At 32.4% G+C, this 19696-nt stretch overlaps 6 protein-coding genes across 6 annotated transcripts; 2 read left to right on the forward strand and 4 right to left on the reverse strand.

The window, feature by feature from the left end:
* Positions 1–1762, reverse strand: EIN_429500 (hypothetical protein; the record flags this gene model as incomplete). Its single annotated transcript, XM_004261897.1, has 1 exon — positions 1–1762. A coding segment is annotated over one exon (1762 nt), but the record flags the coding sequence as incomplete, so codon positions are not given.
* Positions 1763–2372: 610 nt separating this feature from the next.
* On the reverse strand, positions 2373–2909 carry EIN_429510 (hypothetical protein; the record flags this gene model as incomplete). Its single annotated transcript, XM_004261898.1, has 1 exon — positions 2373–2909. The coding sequence occupies one exon, from the start codon at positions 2907–2909 to the stop codon at positions 2373–2375; it is 537 nt and encodes a 178-aa protein (XP_004261946.1).
* Positions 2910–3042: 133 nt separating this feature from the next.
* EIN_429520 (T-complex protein 1 subunit beta, putative) lies at positions 3043–4644 on the reverse strand (the record flags this gene model as incomplete). The annotated part of the gene is made up of 1 exon (XM_004261899.1): positions 3043–4644. One exon carries the CDS (start codon positions 4642–4644, stop codon positions 3043–3045), a length of 1602 nt encoding a protein of 533 aa, XP_004261947.1.
* Positions 4645–8379: 3735 nt separating this feature from the next.
* Positions 8380–10025, forward strand: EIN_429530 (actin-regulating kinase, putative; the record flags this gene model as incomplete). Its single annotated transcript, XM_004261900.1, has 2 exons — positions 8380–8609; positions 8696–10025. The coding sequence occupies 2 exons, from the start codon at positions 8380–8382 to the stop codon at positions 10023–10025; spliced, it is 1560 nt and encodes a 519-aa protein (XP_004261948.1).
* Positions 10026–10443: 418 nt separating this feature from the next.
* Positions 10444–13617, reverse strand: EIN_429540 (serine-threonine protein kinase, putative; the record flags this gene model as incomplete). Its single annotated transcript, XM_004261901.1, has 1 exon — positions 10444–13617. The coding sequence occupies one exon, from the start codon at positions 13615–13617 to the stop codon at positions 10444–10446; it is 3174 nt and encodes a 1057-aa protein (XP_004261949.1).
* Positions 13618–17724: 4107 nt separating this feature from the next.
* Positions 17725–19680, forward strand: EIN_429550 (Rho/RAC guanine nucleotide exchange factor, putative; the record flags this gene model as incomplete). Its single annotated transcript, XM_004261902.1, has 1 exon — positions 17725–19680. One exon carries the CDS (start codon positions 17725–17727, stop codon positions 19678–19680), a length of 1956 nt encoding a protein of 651 aa, XP_004261950.1.
* Between the last annotated feature and the right edge of the window lie 16 nt (positions 19681–19696).

A 19696-nucleotide genomic window follows, 5' to 3' on the forward strand; every position in this document is an offset into this window, starting at 1 on the left:
CGTTTCTGTTGTTTCTCAAGTGTGTTGTGTGTTTGACAACAGGACTAGTCGGGTTAGAAATAGTGAACCACTTTGTCTTCGACACAACACTGATTTTGATCAACGTGTGTTGTGTGATGTTCAGAGTGATAGGTATCGTGAAACAGCACTTGTCTTCAGTTGACATGAACTTACACCTATTGTTGATTGAGTCATATCCAATGCATTCAAATAAAGTATAGAACAACACTATTTCCTTCAAATGTGGTATTTCTATGACTGGTGATTCAGAAGAACTCATCGAAATCCAAAGCTTTTTCACATTGAAATTGCCTTTCAGACTTAAACTTCTGGAGTTAATGAGGGACTCAACTACCGCGTCTAAAGGGCGATGGAAATAACACTCGACCAAGTTCTTCGGGTATTTTGGAAATTTAATTTGAGTAGCTTTAGCCGATGAAATTAACACAAGTGACTCAACAGAATACAAATTCGTCAGATCAAGAAACTCAAAATTTCCTTCAACATGTAAGACGCTCATCGTGTTTAATATTCGACTGTTTTTCATGACTATTCTCCCATTCTTGGATATAACAGAGACGTTTTTGATAAGTTTGGGAACCGTTAGAGTGAACTGTTGTGCTGTTGTGTACACCGTCAAATGCGTTAAAAGACTACACTTCGAACAGTCCAAAAAATCGACACACCCCGTCACATTACACTTCCTCAAGACCAAGTTCTGGTCGACATTCCCAAATTTGGAGTTTCCAAATATCGACTTAATACAACAGTTCTCGACACTCAAAGGGAGACACACACTCTTCACCCCTTTCTGTGCCTTCGGCGGAGTCAGTTCAGTGTCAAGATCGACGTCTTTCAATCGATCAAGCCGCTTTAAATTGGTCAACCAGAAGGTCCCTCCTTTTATTGTAAGCACAACTAAACTGCTTGGAAGACACAAACACCAGTGGCGACCAGTTTTCACGGAGATTTTGAGCTCTTTGAGGACAAAGGAACTGATGTTAAGGTAGTCCAAACAATTTCGAGTGATGTCGACAGTCATACGAATGACGCCCGGCGATATAAAATACTTCGCAGAGTACTCATCAAGCACGTCGAGGTGTAAATCGACCTTTGTAACAGGACTTTCGCACTGTCTATCTGTATTAATGGTTGGTTCGAAGTTATTAATTGTAGTGACGTTCTTGAGGAATACAAGGTGTTTGCAGTTGCTCTTTGTGTTGAGCACAAATTCGACGTTCAGAAGTCTCTTAGCGTTCTGTATGAAGTTGTTAGACTCGAATTCTGTAAGTGGGGATTCGTGGTATATTCCAATTCTCTTGAGAACAGAATGTTGTGGTAGTTTTGTCAAAAGAAGTGTGTTTTCAGCTTCACAGAAGATAAAGAGCCGTCTTAAGTTCATCAGTTTATAGCACTCAAGAGCACATACGGGACTCAGACGAATCTCCGTGATTTTATTATACAAAGATGTATTAATTAAATTGAATGGGATGATCACTGTTGACTCTATCCAACTGATTTGAGTCAGTTGCTCTTTAGAAATCGAGTTTTGGAATTCGATCAGGTTTCCACGTAGGGTTGACAGATTTGGGAAAAAATTGAAGATGAAAGGAAGGCGAAAGAAAAAGAGTGGCGGGTTAATGCGAAGCATTTGAATTGCGTCATTGCACTTCTTGTTGACCGCTTGAAAAGTGGTAAGAACACTCCTATGAGTGATGTATAACAATACACTTGAAAGGTAAAATGGTTCGAGTTTTGACATGGAAACTGGAGTTGTGAAGATCACGGAAACAGGGTGATTCACAGTTTGTAATTCTATTAGTTCGATTCCCTTGAAAGTTATAATTAATTAATTCCTTATATTATTATAAATATATTAAATCTTTTAAGTAAATTGTTACATGATAACTCAATTAATTAAATTTACTATAATTATATAATACCCCATTTCCAATTTTTTTTTAAATCAAACAAAATCATTTCATTGTTATTACATTAAATTATTTAAATTAAAAGAAAATAAAGTTTTTACTATACTTAATTATGGTTATATATAATAACAATATATTATAAAAATAGTATATCATACTATTAATATAATATTAATATTTAATATTAATAAATTAGAATATTTAATCACTTTTAAAAAAGTCCAAGCCCAAAGTTAAAATGGTTGACTTTTTGGGCAATTAAAATGATTACAAATTCGAACAACAACATGTTCATTGGTAATAGATATTATCACAAAACTATTTAAAAAGATTAGATAATGTCACTTACTGTTGTTCGAGACCCGTTTTTCTCATGCAAAAAATAACAAATGATTGCAAACCCAAAAGAATAGTAAAAAATTGTTAGACTATGACCCTATCTCAGACAGAGTAAGCCTTGTTGAGTTTGATGGAGACGTTATACACGTTTTTGAGTACATAATCGCACCAGAAGAAAGCGGTGTAAAGCACAATATTGATTCCGATGAGCCAAAATGCCCCAATGAAGTACGTGAAGAATAACAAGACAACAAAGAGAATGACGCACGCCAAAATGTTTTTCAGCAAAAACGATTGATCGATTGCTTTCTTAATAATAAAGACGTAGATTGGGATGACACAGAAGAATCCGCATGACAACAAGTCGAGGAGGACCAAATGGTATGGATTAAGTTGTGGGCCCAACTTGATTTGCCAGTCTCTCTTAACCCAAAACCACGACTTAGACATTATTACAAGACTCAGTCGAAGAGCAAATCCAAGTTTAACAACAGCCATGACTGCGCTGATGACTGGCACTATGATTTGATAAAATTTCTTTAAAAAATCGACAATAGCCTCTTGTGTTTCCATTCGTTCCGTCTGTTGTGGAGTATACTTAAAGTTGTCGTTCTCTTCGTATTGTTGGACTTTATACATCTTTCTATTTTTTTAGTTTCCTCACAAATGTATGAAAAAAATTTCCACTTCTATTCTCAAAAATATGGAAAAACTGGATAATCAACTAAAAACCCTCGCTAACCCTAACTGCTTAAATCGACTGGATTTCAATTTACTTCTGTTCTCTTTTTCTTGGTGCGGCTTGGATGATGTGGTCGACTCGAATGATCATTTCAGCAGCTTCTGTCGCTGCAGTTAAGATGTGCTTCTTCACTCCAAACGGTTCAATAATCCCTGTTGCCATCATATCATCAATACACCCTTTATCCATGTTCAATCCAGCATTCTTGATATTTCCATTCGCATGCGCTGCTCGAAGTTGAGCAACTAAATCGGCTGAATCATACCCGGCATTGTCCGCTATGATCATCGGAAGTTGTCGCAACGCTCGTGCAAAACTCTCCACTGCTAACGCTCTCTTCCCTTCCGTCTTTTTCGCAGCCTCTTCAACAGCAAGACTTAACTCCATCTCAACACATCCACCCCCACATATCATTTTGGTGTCTTTCTTCACAACATGCAACACACACAACGCATCATGAAGACTTCTCTCCATCTCCCCAAGTAACTGTTTCGATGACCCGCGCAACACTACAGTGCACGCACCACCATGTGGGAATCCAGAGAAGCGAATTAAGCTTTCCTCCCCAATCATTATCTCTTCAACAACCTTGCAACTCCCCAATTTGGCCTCATTCGGATGATCAAAAGTCGACAAGATCTCCGCACCCGACAACTTCGCGATTTTCTCGACACCGTCAAAATCAGCGTGATCAATCGACACTATCCCATTGGCACTAAAGAATTGTTCCGGAAGAGGGTAGATGAGTTGTCGCGACACAAAACAAGTGACGCCATGCGCTTTGATTGCTTCGCACTTCTTAATCATACGTGTGCGCTCAGCCTCCTCTATTTCAGCAACTTTCCCAACAGAGTCGACTCGGACCTTCCCGCTCCAGATTTTGATGCGATCGTTGTCCATCGCCGTGTTCGCAACCATAATTTTAGGGTTCTCCAAAAACCTCTTCTGTGACGTCCCAAACTTCTTCTCTAGCAAGAAGCCGTCCTCCAAATATGATTCTCTCATCTCCCCGCCTATCTTCTGTAAGATGACGACGTTCTCGATGTCCGAGTCTCCGATCTTTTCGATGGCCTCGACAGCAATTTCCGCAAACTTCTCCTTCTCCGCTGCTAAGATTTTGGAGGACAGTGTGGTGCGCGCGATGTCTAATAAGCGCTTTTTGTAGTTCGGGTCCTCCTTCGAGACATTGAACTGCATCGACCCCAATCGCTCTTGAGCAGCCTTTAAAGCGACGCGCCACCCTTCGATAATGATTTGAGGGTGAATCTTCTCCGCCATCAGTTTCTCGGCTTCGCGCATTAACTCACCAGCTAAGACAGTGACGGATGTGGTCCCGTCGCCAACTTCCTCGTCAGTCGTCTTAGAGATCTCAACTAACACCTTAGCCGCTGGGTTCTCAAGACGAACATTTTTTAAGATGGTCGCGCCGTCGTTTGTGATGGTGACGTTGTCGCCAACCGTCGAGCCGACTAAGATTTTGTCCATCCCCATTGGACCTAATGTCGTCTTAACTAAGTCAGCTATGGCAATTGCACCAACAGTAGCAGTCATACGTGCAGTATCACCAACTATATGTTGTGCGTCTGCTTTCAAGACACGAACGGGTGTGGAATCAAATTGGGTGCCTTGCATATGCTCTATGGTTTAAAAGTTCCCTATTTTTCTTTTTACTATTTCATTAATTCTTTTTACTATTTGTTTTAAACGACGTAAAGGAGTGGAGTTTGACTTCTTTTCATCTGAAAATGTAAACGCTAATTTGCATTTGTGAAAATTTGATGTGTTTCGATTTTGTGTGAAGGAAAGGCGATGGGTGTATATCATACAATAGTATTGGAAATTGAAGGAGAGCTGTTTGTAAACTTACAAATACAAAGGACAGACACGGGGAAAATGTCCTTTTATAACATTTTTCAAGTATTGTTTTTATATTTTGTTTTTATTAACAAAATAATTTATTTATTACTTTTAAAATTTTAATTTAAAATCATTTTTTTTAATACCAACAGAATTATTTTTATTGTTTTGAGCAGGGTCCTCCAATTTAAGAGTGTTAACGTGATAGACCACTTTTGTGTGGATGGCTTTGAAAATCTTACACATTTTTGTTGTAATTGATATAAAATTTGCCTAAGATTTTACAAAAAATGGGTTTTTTGGACCGAATTCATAAAAAACCGATTTTTTTAAAAGTTAAAACAGAAAAAACAAATTTTATTTTTAGTCAAAGTCATCTTTTACTTTTACCATTTAAATGAATTTGCCGCAAAAAAAAACAATTTTGTTAAAAATTTTAACACTAAAGTTTTTAATTAATTAACTTTAGTTTATTTAATTAATTGTATAAACTATATTCAATCAAAAAAATTATTGAAATTGAAAAATTTGAAAAATAACAAATAATTCGTCATAAAATACTGAGGCATAGTTTAGTGTGGATAGGTTAAAAAGGTGTGGATGGTAAATATAGACAGACAATCTTCATTGTTACATGTTAGATGAAATGATTAATATGACTTGTATTTTTTGATGGTTTTTGTTGGTATTTGCCGTATGTTATTGTTATAATTAACTTGTATTGTTATGGTTTTTTAATAACATAAATAATAACTTATGGTAACAATGTGGTAATTTGCCATTTACTTTTTAACTTTTTTATAGTAAAAATATAATACCATTTAACTATGTTAATAGAATTTGTTTTGTGATTATTTTGTCATTTTTATGTTGATTAATATTATACTATTGTAATATAATTTATTGTTATTAATTAATAGTTTAGTTTAGACATAAAACCTCAATCTTTAACATTTTCAACAAAACCAGAATATAATTTAGGATGTAAAACCCGTCTTTATACGTATAATTTGCGCCAACTAAAAGAACTTTATTCAACAAATTTCAATTCCCAAATATTACTATTAAAATAATAAACTAATGGAGTGTTTATATAAATTACAATACTATTAGTAAAAAGTGATAATAAATGCATTTTTGAGCCACGATTAACAATTAAATAATATCATTTAAAATTGATACTAAAATTAAATATTTTTTAATGCAAAAAACGGAAATTTTCCCAAATTATAATCACATAAATCACTTTTGAAATGTTTTTTCAATTAAAAAAACGACAAAAATAGCGTTACATGTATCAAATAAACGGGATAATACACGTAAATTTTGTTAATCATTTTATTTGTTCATTTTGATCTATTCTTATTTTGCCACTCCGAAAAAAGGCTGAAAATAGCGTTTTTTCTTACTATGAAATTATTGCAAAAGTTGGAAATACTCCTTATGGGGGTATCCATGTTTGTATATGATTTTTGTCCCATAAATGATTAAAAATAACAATTATTAATTTTAAAAATCATAACATATGGTTTAAAACGAATATTTGGTTTTTTTCGACAAAAAAATAAGAGGCTATCCACACAAAATATTACAATCCACAGGGATTCACCATTTCCGTGTGGATATGCTTTATCACGTTAACACTCTTTAGTATATTTTTGACAAGGGTTACAAATGAAAAATAATAGTAAAAGAATTTGGAAAAATACAGAGCTAAAAAAACAAAGCAAAAATCACCTTATTTGACCAAGATCAGATTATTAATACAAAATTAAAAAAGTAAAAATAAATCAACAAAACAATTATTATTTGTTTATTGTTATTTTAAATTATTAACATGAGTACTTTTGTAATTAGATAACAGTTTTTTATAGATAATAAAATAAAGAACTCAAAAAAATAAAATGAAACGCTCCAGTATATCATGTAATCAGCGTCGAGTATATCAAAAAATGGGTAACAGTCTACTGTCTAAACAATTACAAACAGATGAATTTGGACAGTTGGATGATTTTTATGAATTGGCAATGAACTTCGACGATTACATTACAACAAAAAGCCTCTTAATTTAAATACTGTATATCTCCAGGATGAAATGAATAGGCTCAGAAAAGCTCCGGATCTTGAGGCTTTCCGTCGAAAGACTCTGACAGAAAAAAGTGGTACTGACACGACGTTTAAATCCTTGGGATCTAAGTTCGTCTTTGGACTTACTTGAATATGCACCATTTTTTGAAAGTGGATCTAAACTTTACTGTTTATTAGCAATGTTTCTTGCAATGTCACTCACCACTGCTATATGTGAATCCAGTCTTTCTTTACTGAAAAGATACAACAAAAACAATTTTGCTCACAATTCGTTACGAGCGAGAATGTACGTCAAAGACAGACTTCTCAATAAAATGGAACTATTATAAATTTAGTAATTTTTATGTTTTGTTTAACAACAACAATTAACTGATGTTTTTAATTTTTATTTTGAAATTATTTAACACTATCTTGTTTGTTTTAAAGTGGCTTCACAAAATTTTTGTTTTAAAAGCCATCTTTTTAAAAATGCCGATATTAATATATTTTATTATCGATATAGATTATTTTCAATTCAAAGTTGCCACGTTTTATGAATTTGCCACGTTTACAATTTTTATGACAAGGGTTTAGAAAAAGGAGGACCCTGTTTTGAGTATAATGTTTTATTGTTTATAGTAAATATTATAAAACTAGAAATAAATTAAACAATTAATTCCAATAAGTTAATCAGTCAAAAGTTCAAAAAAACCACAAAAAATTATTTATATGTTATTCAAGATGAACAAAAATATTATTTTTAATATTAATAACTAAATCAACAAAATATGGCAATAAGAACTGAAATATTTTGACCAAAACTACAACATATACAATTATATTTTTGACACAACAAAATCAACACGAACTAAACAATAACCAATGTTTTATTAATAACAATTTGTAAATAAAACTATAAATTTCCCAAAAGTGTTTTATTCTTTTACTATAAATTACAAAATATCTAAAATGCGTTTTTAATTAACCAATTTACTTTTATTATTATAATTTAAATGAAATAATAAATAAAACAATACTTTTTAATAATAATAATAAGAATTAAAAAAAGAATCAAAAATGCAATTTAATACGTCTATAAAAAAATAACAATCAATAATAAACTGTGTTTTTACCAAAAAAACTGTAAAATTAAAAGTTGTTTTGCTTTACTTTTTTCAACTGCATTATAATTCAAATTATAGTTATCATAATAATATAATATAGCATTTGTAACTTACAACTCTCCACATCAAAATATAGAAAACCAACACAAGAAAAACCAAAGAACAATCAAATCAATTGAAATTGGTTATATCCATTTTTATTATCTTTTGAATGTAAAACCCCCCTTTTTGCGCCACAATATCGCAAAAATAATATCATTTGACCTGAAAACGTGGTTCGTCTTTTCTCAACTCCAAAAGACAAAGGAAAAAAGGAATAATGGGAAACACACCAATTATCATTGGAAATCAAACACTGTTAATCGAGCGAGAGATAGGCAGTGGTGGGTTTGCAAAACTGTACTTGGCGCACCCACAAAACAACCCCTCACAGACATATGCTCTCAAAGCTCAGCCGTACTTCGACCAAACCCGACTTGAACAAATTAAAAAGGAGATAACAATCCACAAGCGGTGTTGTCAGAATGCTTTTGTCGCGAATTTGTATATGTTTGTCTGATATTCATATATATTAAGTCACTTCTCTTGTAATAATAAAATAATAGTTATTAAGTTAATAATGAAGTCACAAGTAGATCAGCCGCGTTTTCTAACCCACGAAAGGAAGTTCTTATGTTAATGGAATACTGTCCGAATACATTAGTCGAAATACTGCAGAAGGGATACCCCAATCCGCTCCCGGAGTCTGCCACACTCGGTATATTTTATCAACTTGCTAATGCAATTTGTTACCTTCATTCCCTCACCCCGCCAATAGTCCACAGAGACATTAAAGTCGAAAATGTGTTGTTCTCAGAAGACAGAAAGTTCAAGTTGATTGACTTTGGAAGTGCAATTGAAGAAAACGCTTTGATTCGAAGACAAGGCGACTGCGCGATAGTAGAGGAGGAGATATCAAAGATGACTACAATGGCTTATAGAGCTCCTGAAATGATTAGTTTGTATCAGTACATGCCTATTGGCTGTAAAAGTGATGTGTGGGCTCTCGGGTGTTTAATTTACAAGTGTTTGATGCTTGAAACGCCGTTTGAGGAAAGTCCCATGAAAATCTGTGGTGCCAAATATGTGATGCCAAATTGCACGTCTTTCATGCAAAAACTCTTTTCGATGATATTTATAGTTAACCCGGACGATAGGGCAGATATCTTTCAAGTCCTTGGCGAAATAACAGACGCTACAAAACTCCAGAATCCTTTTTATTCAAAACGAAGACCTTTTACTATTAAAAGTGAAGTTAATAGTTCAAATATAGTACAACCAAATCAAGGCATTCAAAACACTCAAGTCACACAATCCCCAAGAATCCCTTTGAAAGTCTCTGGAACACGTGAAGGTGCTCAAATAGAAGAGAAAAAACAAAATATGGAACCTCAAAAAACTCCACAACAAGTCGAAAGAGAAAAAGACACTCCAAAAGAAATGACGGGGGAAGTCACTGTTAAACCAACTCCACAGAAACATAAAAAGTACAAGAATTATAGAGTCGGCGCAGTTCAACAAAAGGATATTGACACTCAACAAAAGAAAGAAACACAAAAGGAAAAGACGGCCGAGTTCGAGCAATTCGACTTCAATCAAAATCCTTCGAGCGTAAAAACTCCACTAAAAATCGAACATGAAAGTTTCGACTTTTCATCAACCGCTTTCGATAAAACACAAGACACTAATAAAACAGAGACTTTCGATTTCCAGGCAGACGGTCGTACACTGCCTACTTCAAAAATCACTCAATCGAACGAACACTTCACTTTTGGAGAGACACAATTTGTTGGTGACGATAAATTCGGGAAGTTCGACTTTAACACTGATATCCAATCAACACCACCACCAGCTTATTTAAGTACACAAGGCGGTGAATTCAATTTTAATACTTCTCAAAGAGTCCCAAGCAAGTTTTCGTTCTAATCCCCATTGTTCTGTTTTAAAGGTATTTTACTGTTTTGTTTCATCGAGTTATTTTTTAAAATAGTTTTTAAATTATTATTAATTATTATAAAAAATTAATAATATTATAATTATACTACTATTTAATTAAAACAATTCTATTAATAATAAAATAGATTATTATTGACTAATAAAACTATAATTTATTTTATTATATTAATTAAATTAATTCTTTTTACTATTTTATATTATTAAGAAATAATATTATAATTATTTAATTTTTTATTTAAAAATAATTAAATAAAATTACACTCTCTATTAAGACAAATTTGCTTAAGTTTGTTTAAACAATCAACTTCGTATTACATTTCAAAAGAAAATAAAATATTTTAAACAAAATATATAGTAACATAAACAAATTATCTTTAAGATTTTATTTTCAGTCATCGCCCATCAATTTTTTGAGTCTTTCATTTCTCTTCTGAACGAACGCCTCAATTGCGCTTTCATCCACATTTTCACTCGAGCTGTTCTTTTCATTTTCGTCGATCAAAGCAACCAACTTCGAAGAGATCTTTTCAAAGGAGTATCTTTCTTCAGGGCTTTGACACCAACAATGGTTAATCAACCCCGACATTCCTTCATTTATGCACGTTTCAAATCTGAGTCTTAACCCTGATGTGACGTGTTTCTTAATATCAAAGAGTGATTTAAGTTCTTTAAACGGCTCTTCTTGGTAATACACTTCCCACGCTGTCACACCAAATGCATACACGTCACTTGCAAACGAATAACAATCCGAATAACATTCTGGTGCACTATATATTGGTGTTCCGAGTCCTTTGTCTTTGCCATTGAGTTTGAATCTTGATGTTCCGAAGTCAGTAATTTTGACGCAACACGGAGAGCTGTTAAAGAGGGAGTTGACGAGTAAATTGTCTGGTTTTAAGTCCAAGTGCATTATTTTGTTTTCGTGAAGAAATTGCATTCCTCTTGCGGTGTCAAATAGAATTCTCAATTTGAGGTGATACGGAAGTTCTAAGTACTCGTCACTCCCCTTTCGCAAATACTCTCCTAATGATCCCAAAGCGAAGAATTGGATGACCATACACACTTGGGGAAGATATGTGACCGATCCTATGTAATTTGCTATGAATGGATTTCTGAGTTTACTCATCATTTCACACTCGTGGACAACACTCCGCTTCAAGTCAATGGTCTCTTCATCAGTCAAATTCTCCCACCGAAATTGCTTGACGGCGACAGGCATACTCCGATATTCCCCAAAGAACACAACACCCATCGCGCCTTCTGCTATCGGCTGCTCTCTTAAATTGAGCTCATCCATATCAATATGTGTCGATGCCGTCGCTGTGGTATTGATTTTGATAAAGCCGTACATCCGACTCGAGACTTTCTTCAGCAATTGTTCCATTCCAAGTTGATCAGTCGACGTCCACTCTTCAAAGGTTTTGTCGCGAAGAGTCTGTTCGATCTGCTCGAGCGTTTTTCGGCTCTTACTGAACCAAACGGTGTATGGTATCTTCATTCCTTGTAATTTTGTTGTACAAAAAATGGTCATAAAGCACGTGACAACGTGTTTAATGTTTCTTGAGTGAATGATCAAATATTGTGGATCAAAATGGAATACAAATTTGGGGTTTGTAGGGGTATGGAAAATGATTAGCATCTTTTTCTTCGAGTTATTGACGACTTGGATTCTCTCAAATCGAGTATCAAATATAGAAGTCGACGTTTCTTTGTTTCCAAAGTCCAATTCGTCTGGTCCAAGTTTGAATGCGACTTTAGTGTCTTCTTCTATTTTTGTAGCTCCCGAGATGTAGAAGTGGTACGTCGGTTGTTGTTCTTTATACACTGACAAATCAGTCCGTTTTGTTTTAAAGAACAAAACACAAATCAACACTACAATGACGACTAATAGTAACAATAAACCTAATGTACCAAATCCAATAGAGAGACCAAGTGTCTTATCAGACACTCCAATAGCAATACATGAAGTTTTGTTAGTAAGATCTTGTTTAAAGCCGTTGTAACAATTACAGTAATTATCACAGTTAATACCACCATCGCACTCTTCTTCTCTTCCATTTGGTTTGACATCAATTTGATTGTTTCCACAGGTGTTGGATTTACACGACCCATTCACTAAAGTGAACCCATCTTCACATAAACAATTCACGTTACACCCCTCTTTGGTCGAATAACAGTTCGTAGCTGTGTCAATGGAGCCCGACAAACAATTCGGTGAAATACATAAGTGGTCGTTCAACGTGTAATTCTCGTGACAATAACAATTTTCGTTACACCCGTCACTCCCAAAATAACACTTCCCTTCTCCGGTACTTCCATCAGTCCACTCCCCTTGATAATAACACTTTTTAATACAACTTTCACCACCATATTTCTCATTACAAATACACTTCTTCTCACGTGAAGAACATTTACCAAACCCTTCTTCATAGTGGCAGTTGTCTTTACACAAAAGGGTGTTCGCAAATGGAATAGTGATGTCTTGCTCCTCTGTATATATCCCAAACCTCCTTCCCATAGTCTTTCCTTTTGGAATTGCAATGTAAAGTCCTTTAAGGACATTACTATTCTTCCCATACCCTTGACCAACCCACAGTGTTTTACACTTCGACGTGTTGGTCGTCTCAACTTCTTCCATGTACTTTATTCGGTTATCTGAAGTCGAGTCGATAAGCATTGTGTAGTCGCTATCAAATAAAAATCGAATGTAAATCCCTTTCACTAACTTATCTGGCATACAAGGCGGGTAGAAGCTGTAGCCCAGATCATATAAATTCAAATTGAGGGAATAGTACTTTTTCTTCGCAATGACTTCATAGAAAGATTGAGGGATAACAATGGTCTCTGGGATTTCATATTTTCCAATTTCGTCAATACGAATTTTGACAGACACATTTGACACACTCGAGACATATACAAAGAAGCTGAGGGACTTCTCTTCTTCCCAACTTGTAGGATAACGAGGAAGTGGTAAAATGAAGGACGTTGTATTTTTAGTTGCTCGCAAGATGTTTCGAGTAAAGCACCTTTCTCCAATGCTTTTTCGAAAGTCAGTTGTGTCTATCCGAACCTCTTCTTTCACACTTCCAACAAACGAAATTGAGAAGTTGACATTTTGAGTGTCTAAGTTGAGTTGGGTGAATGGGTAAGTCATCCAAAAACTTCTTCTGTATGAGTCATGTGTATTGTTGTCTTTGCTTCTGCAAGGTCCCGTGTCATATTTAGTGGTAGATACAAAATTGAGAACAATTTCTTCATTTTTGTTGACTACAATAACATCGTCTGGTACCAAAAATGTTTTTTGTTGTATTAGAGAAGGGTCAATCAATTTGCATTCGTCGTCTACAGGAGTGTACAACTGATTGGTATCACTAATTGCCGCTGTTTCATCATATTGAGCACATCTGGAACAACTGTTGTCTTGCTCAAACCCAGAGTTACATTTGTCTTGACAAGTGTGAGTCACCAAACACTCTGTCGAACACCCTGGTGTACATTCCACAGTGTCATTTATTGAAGAAAGGGTTGTCTGAGTGTAAATTAAAAGTAATAGAAGAAACATCAATTTGTTTTACTAGTTTTTTGAGTCTCTTTTTGGATTGCAAACAATCTACTTGAGCTGATTCATTGACATAATTTGTCGTAGAATTAGTGAAATAAATTAAAAACACTTGGATTTTTTTTCTTATGTGTTTCTCATTTTCCCAAAATTGTTTTTGGTATGTTCTTATAACTATATGGATTGTAACGGGATGTTATGTATATAATTTATAACAAAAACATGGAGATTGTCGGCCTTTTAATTAAAAATATAATTTTTTTATAGATTGTCATAACTCTTGCTATTTATAATGAAATAAATGTAAAACATTTATTTTAAAAGTCAATCTATTGTTATTATATTTGACAATTTATCGAAATCGCGTACCCTCGTTTTTTTAAAAAATGGTTGTAAAATAAATAGTAACATTTTTCGTTAAAATGTACGAATTTGTATTAAAAGCTAAAATTTTTTAGGTTTTTATAAGAATAATAAGTATAATTCTTATTATATTATTATAGAAATTGTAATACCAAATAATTTATTTTTTTTTGGAGATCAAGGAAATAATACTTTTATCATATTTTTATTATAATATTTCGGTGGTTAAATAATAAGGGCATGACACTGGATTGGAGTTTTTTAGTGGATTGGTGTATAAAAGGGAAAAATAGACTGAAATATCGGGCACCAAAAAATTGAAAAAAAAATAAAATTTTGAAAAAACAGAGATCGATTTTGCCAAAAAGACTCTTATCCAAATAATATTCATTCTCTTTCACGGAGAAGATTAATGATAAACGTGTTTAGGTGATTATTGCCAAGACCGAAACATTTAAAAAAATTCGTAAAAAATAGTATTGTTTTCACGTTTTTAAACACAAGAATGTTTTTTTTATTTTTCGGGTTAATTTTTTGTTTTGTTTTTTATAGTTTATAACGGTATCAGATAAACGATCTTGTTAATGATACATTGTAATGATAAGTAATTTACACTACGATCTACAAAATGTATTCCGATATGCCAAGTATAGTTTTATGTTGGTAGTTGAATAAAAAGTATAGTAAAACGAAAAATCGAGAACTTGAAATAAAATTGGGTTATTTTTTTCAAAATTTTGGGAGATCGTCCTAAAAAGTTGCTGTGGATGGATCGATTTCGGTGGATGCGTTATAACAGCCACATTTGGGCTATTACTTCAGGATGATTGATTTATGGGATTTTTGACGTTTTCAACAAAATATAATTACAAATTCAGCAAATCATGTTCAATCATCCATATTTTATTGTTAAAAATAAAGTTAATTTCTTTTTGTAAAACTTAACTTTTTGTTGTGTTTTTTAATTATATTAAAAAAAGAAATTTAGTAAATGTTAGATTTACCAAAATTTATCTTTTTTAATTATATTTGATCTGCAAACAGAAATATATTTATAATAAAAATTATTTTCATTATTAACTTTTAGCATGTTTATAATATAGAGCAAAACGAGAGTCATTTTAAAATATTTATTTGTTTGTTTTTTATATCGGTCATACAATTAGAGTCAGTGTTATTTCTTAGGTAACAATTTACAGATTTTACCGATATTTTTTTTGGTTTTTGTTGAAAACGTCAAAAATCCCATAAATCAAACATCCCGATATAATAGCTTAAATATAGCTGTTTTAACGCATCCACCGAAATCGATCCATCCACAGCAACTTTTTAGGACGATCTCCCAAAATTTTGAAAAAAATAACCCAATTTTATTTCAAGTTCTCGATTTTTCGTTTTACTATACTTTTTATTCAACTACCAACATAAAACTATACTTGGCATATCGGAATACATTTTGTAGATCGTAGTGTAAATTACTTATCATTACAATGTATCATTAACAAGATCATTTATCTGATACCGCTATAAAAAACAATTTAAAAAACAGTTTTGTTTTGATATTTTTAGTATGTTATTTAACAAGTTGTTTTTTTAATAAGGAGCAAATATTAACGAACAAATTTAATTGGAATCAATGTATTCAATTAAGTAAAAAATTAACGATAATATGAATAAATTAGCCTGTAAATTAAAAAAAATGTTAAATTAAAAAAAATAATGTTAATAAAAGTATCATAATTAACATATTGAATGATAATAATAACGTAGTGATGTGGCAGATGACAACATTTGGTGATATTATTTTTTAAAAAAAATTTTTATTATTTTAAAATAAATGCTTTTTTTTAATGACAAAATTGACTTTATTTTACTAAAAAATATTTGTATCCAGCAAAAAAGCGTGTATCCACTGGATGGACGCTTATCCAGTGGATAGACGTCCATCCACTAGTATGCCCTAAAAACTTTGAAAAAAAGTGAATTGTTCATTTTTGTACTATTCTTTAAACAACAATTTAATATATAAATTTTATTATTAAAGTTTCATAATATTTTTTTATAAACTTTAAAAACATTTGTTTGGAATTGTTTTTATAATTAGATTAGCCTCATTGAAAACTTAAAAGTCATATAATTTGTCATTTTTATTTTATATAAATACTATAACACTATTATTAAAAAGATAACAATAAAAAAACATATTTTATAAATTCAAAAAAATAAAAAAAAAAAAAACACCTAGAAAAATATAGTTTAAACATAGTATATTATTCAAAATAATTGAATAATTATTTATCTAATATAATTGAATTTACTATAAATAAAATTTATTGATTTTTTATTTTTTTTATTTTTCGAACGACAAATAAATTATAAAATTATCAGAAATTATTCATATTTAATTATTGAAAATTATCACCTTAGATAATTATATCAATAATTTGATGATTCAATTGTTAATTGTCGAAAATGTAATAATCACTAAATGAATAACTTTTAAATTTTATAAAAACAATAGATTTTTTTCAAAATATGTAATTAGTTATTGCATTTTTTCAAAAAGAAATTAAAACAATGTTGTGCATAATTTTATTCTTTTAACACTGGGTTTGTATCAACAATAATGTGAACAAATTGATTAAACATTGTTTCATTCCAATAATAATTGGTATTAAAAACCCTTGTGGTTTTATTGGTATGTAGTGTATTCTCATCGCTCAAGAGAAAACATGGAAATTGATTTATTACAAGAAATAAAACCAATTAAAACTATATTCAATTTAATTCATTATAAAACAGCCAAATTTTGACCAAATCAATGAATAATAGTCAATGAATGTACAACGACTAATACATATGATCAATGTGTTATTTAACTATTATGGACAAACACTGTGTCGTGTCGATACAAAAATTATACTTACAAACATGTTCGTAAAAAACATTAATGGTAAAACAAAAAAATTTAAAAAATGAATAATATAATTAACTCAAAAATAAACACATATAAAAAACAAACATAAAATTTCAAAAAGTATTTATTAATTTGTTATAAAATTATTTATTATTGAAACAATGAAGTTTTGATTATTTGTAACCTTATTAAAAATATTTGAAAATATATGTGAAAAATTATTTACTTTTCAAAGAAAAAAACTTAATATTTTTTAGCATTGATAAAAAAACAATTCAGATTAATAAATTTTTAATTTCATTATTTATTTTTTATATAATTTGTTTTTCTAATTGTTTAATTAAATATATTTAAAAAATTATATTTTTGCATATTCCCGATTTGTGACTACATTCAAGTGCATTTGTTAATAATTATATCGAAACAAATAAAATCACTCAATTCTTTTCATATTAACTACCAAGATGGTTGATTAAATAGTAAGCTCTAACCCAACTTAATTAATAATAATAAATTATAATTAATAATAAAGATGATCAACCGTGCTGTTAAAAATATAAAGGAACATACTTAGCAAAAGCTTCAAATTTACTAATAACAAATAGTTAATAAAACAATTAATTAATACTGTTAAAACATGTTACAATTGTAAATACAAAATTAAATGAAAAGAAAACAGAACATTTATAATAAGGAAAAGACACTTGAGTCAACCCCGTTTTTTTCAACAATTTTTACACCGAAAACTTCGAACATATATAATTCCTTTTGTTTTTTCTAGTTAATAAAATTCATTCAAAAAGAAGTGAACCTTCAACTTAAAAAAGGATATGCATTCTCCACGCTTAAAACAAAGTTATTTAAGAAAACCCGAGCAATCCACCACCGCACAAATGACCGCGTTTTACGAACACACTTTTACACCTCAATTGCTCCACGTGACTTTGAACTCTAAAAAATTTGCGATACCAAAGCGCTGTTTTGAACCTGAACACGTCAAGAAAACATGTGCGCCACTTTTGTTACAAAAAACACAGAAATCTGATCGAATTGAATTGAACGTGGATACGTTACTTGAAGAACAATTGCCGATCTTTTTCAATTACCTAATTACACCAATGGGGCCACCTCTAGTTTCTAATGAACTGTTTGTCGCACTTGCCCTTCTCAGGTTTGGAGTTCGTATTCCCGATATATTCACATACATCCTTCCACTCAATGAAGAATTTTTGACACAGCAAATAATTCAACGACTCGATGCCACTTTGATAAAATCGATCATCCTCTTCGACTCTGAAAAGTCTCAGAAAGAGTTCTATATAAGAGCAATGGAAAAGTACCCACGATACAGTCAAAGGGAATCCTTCGACCAATTAAGACATTGGTGTGCCGTGCGGTGTTCGTTAGATATACAAGAAATAACACAACTGAAAGACCAAGACCCCATGACAGTCGGATCACCACAACTGAATTCACCAGATAGTAAACAGAAATTGCACATCAGAAGAAAGAGCTCTCTTGGGATTGTCAACTCTCCAAGTGACTTTCTGATAACAACATCTCCAACCTCAAACAATGAATTCAGCCCAAATAAAAAGTCACTTAATTCAACACCGTGTATTGAAAGCTCGACAGAATTGAGCGTCTCCGAGTTGACAAAACTCAAGTTGAAAGCCCCGTTGCGGACAAAGTCGAAAAAGTCGATTTCGAAATTTGATGGGAAGATGAAGGAAAGTCTCGCACAGAATGAGGAAAATGAGAATTACATCAACAGCATACTTTACATCCAGAAGATGGTGCGGCACCACATGTTACTCAATCAGTACAACATCGACTCTATCAAATTGCGTCTAGAAGCGTTCAAAGAATTTGTCGACACGGAGAAGAGTCTTCTAAAGAACATGAATTTGATTAAAGAACACTTCTCTTTGCCTTTGGCGAGTGATAAGAACCACGACAAGGTATTTGGACATCTTGATCAATGCATAACATCAGGAGAGTCTATTGTAAAGGTTCTAGATAATACACTTTTGATGTATAAATATGACACGTCACTTGGGAGTACTATAGATGGCATTCTGGAGTTCATGACATCGTATTTGAGGTATAGTATTGAGTACGACATCATCGTCGATTACTGGAAGATGATGAAACAAAGCGCGTTAGGGCAGAGTACGGTGAATGAAGCTATCAAGTTCATCCAACCACAAACACTCGAACAACTTTTGGTGCAACCAGTGCAAAGAGTGATGAGATACCCTCTATTGATCGATGCAATTATAAAGGGCACGTCATATTATAATCCAGACTACGGATTATTAAATAAGGCTCGGAAACACTTCCACAACTTCTGTACAATATTGAATGAACGCAAAAAGATGAAGGACACCCTTGTTGCCGTTGCGAAGGAACACGCGGCTGAGATGCTTGTAATCAGTGGAAGATTTTTAATCCACACAACTAAAGGAGAACTGAAAGAAGGCAAGAAGAAGACGCCCGTTGTCCTCGAAGTGTGTAATGATGCCATTTTCTTCTTTGGAAAGAACGATAAGACCAGCCAACTTCTTAAAATATTTGAAATTGGGAAGGACCTTGAAATTAGTACTTCTAGTAATACTCTAACCCTCACAAGAGGGAATGATAGAAGTCGGTCGATCTCTATTTCATTCAAAAAGGAGAAAATCACGGACGCATTTAAAATCGCAATATCCAAGTCTGTGACTTCCGGCTTTTACAACATCAAGGATGAAGGCAATTGGAAGGGGGAACTTGGTTTGTCCGAGTAATTCAATGAATTGTTTA

The sequence above is a fragment of the Entamoeba invadens genome (genome assembly GCF_000330505.1).
Source record: "Entamoeba invadens IP1 unplaced genomic scaffold scaff_1105074726713, whole genome shotgun sequence".
NCBI lineage: Eukaryota > Evosea > Mastigamoebida > Endamoebidae > Entamoeba > Entamoeba invadens.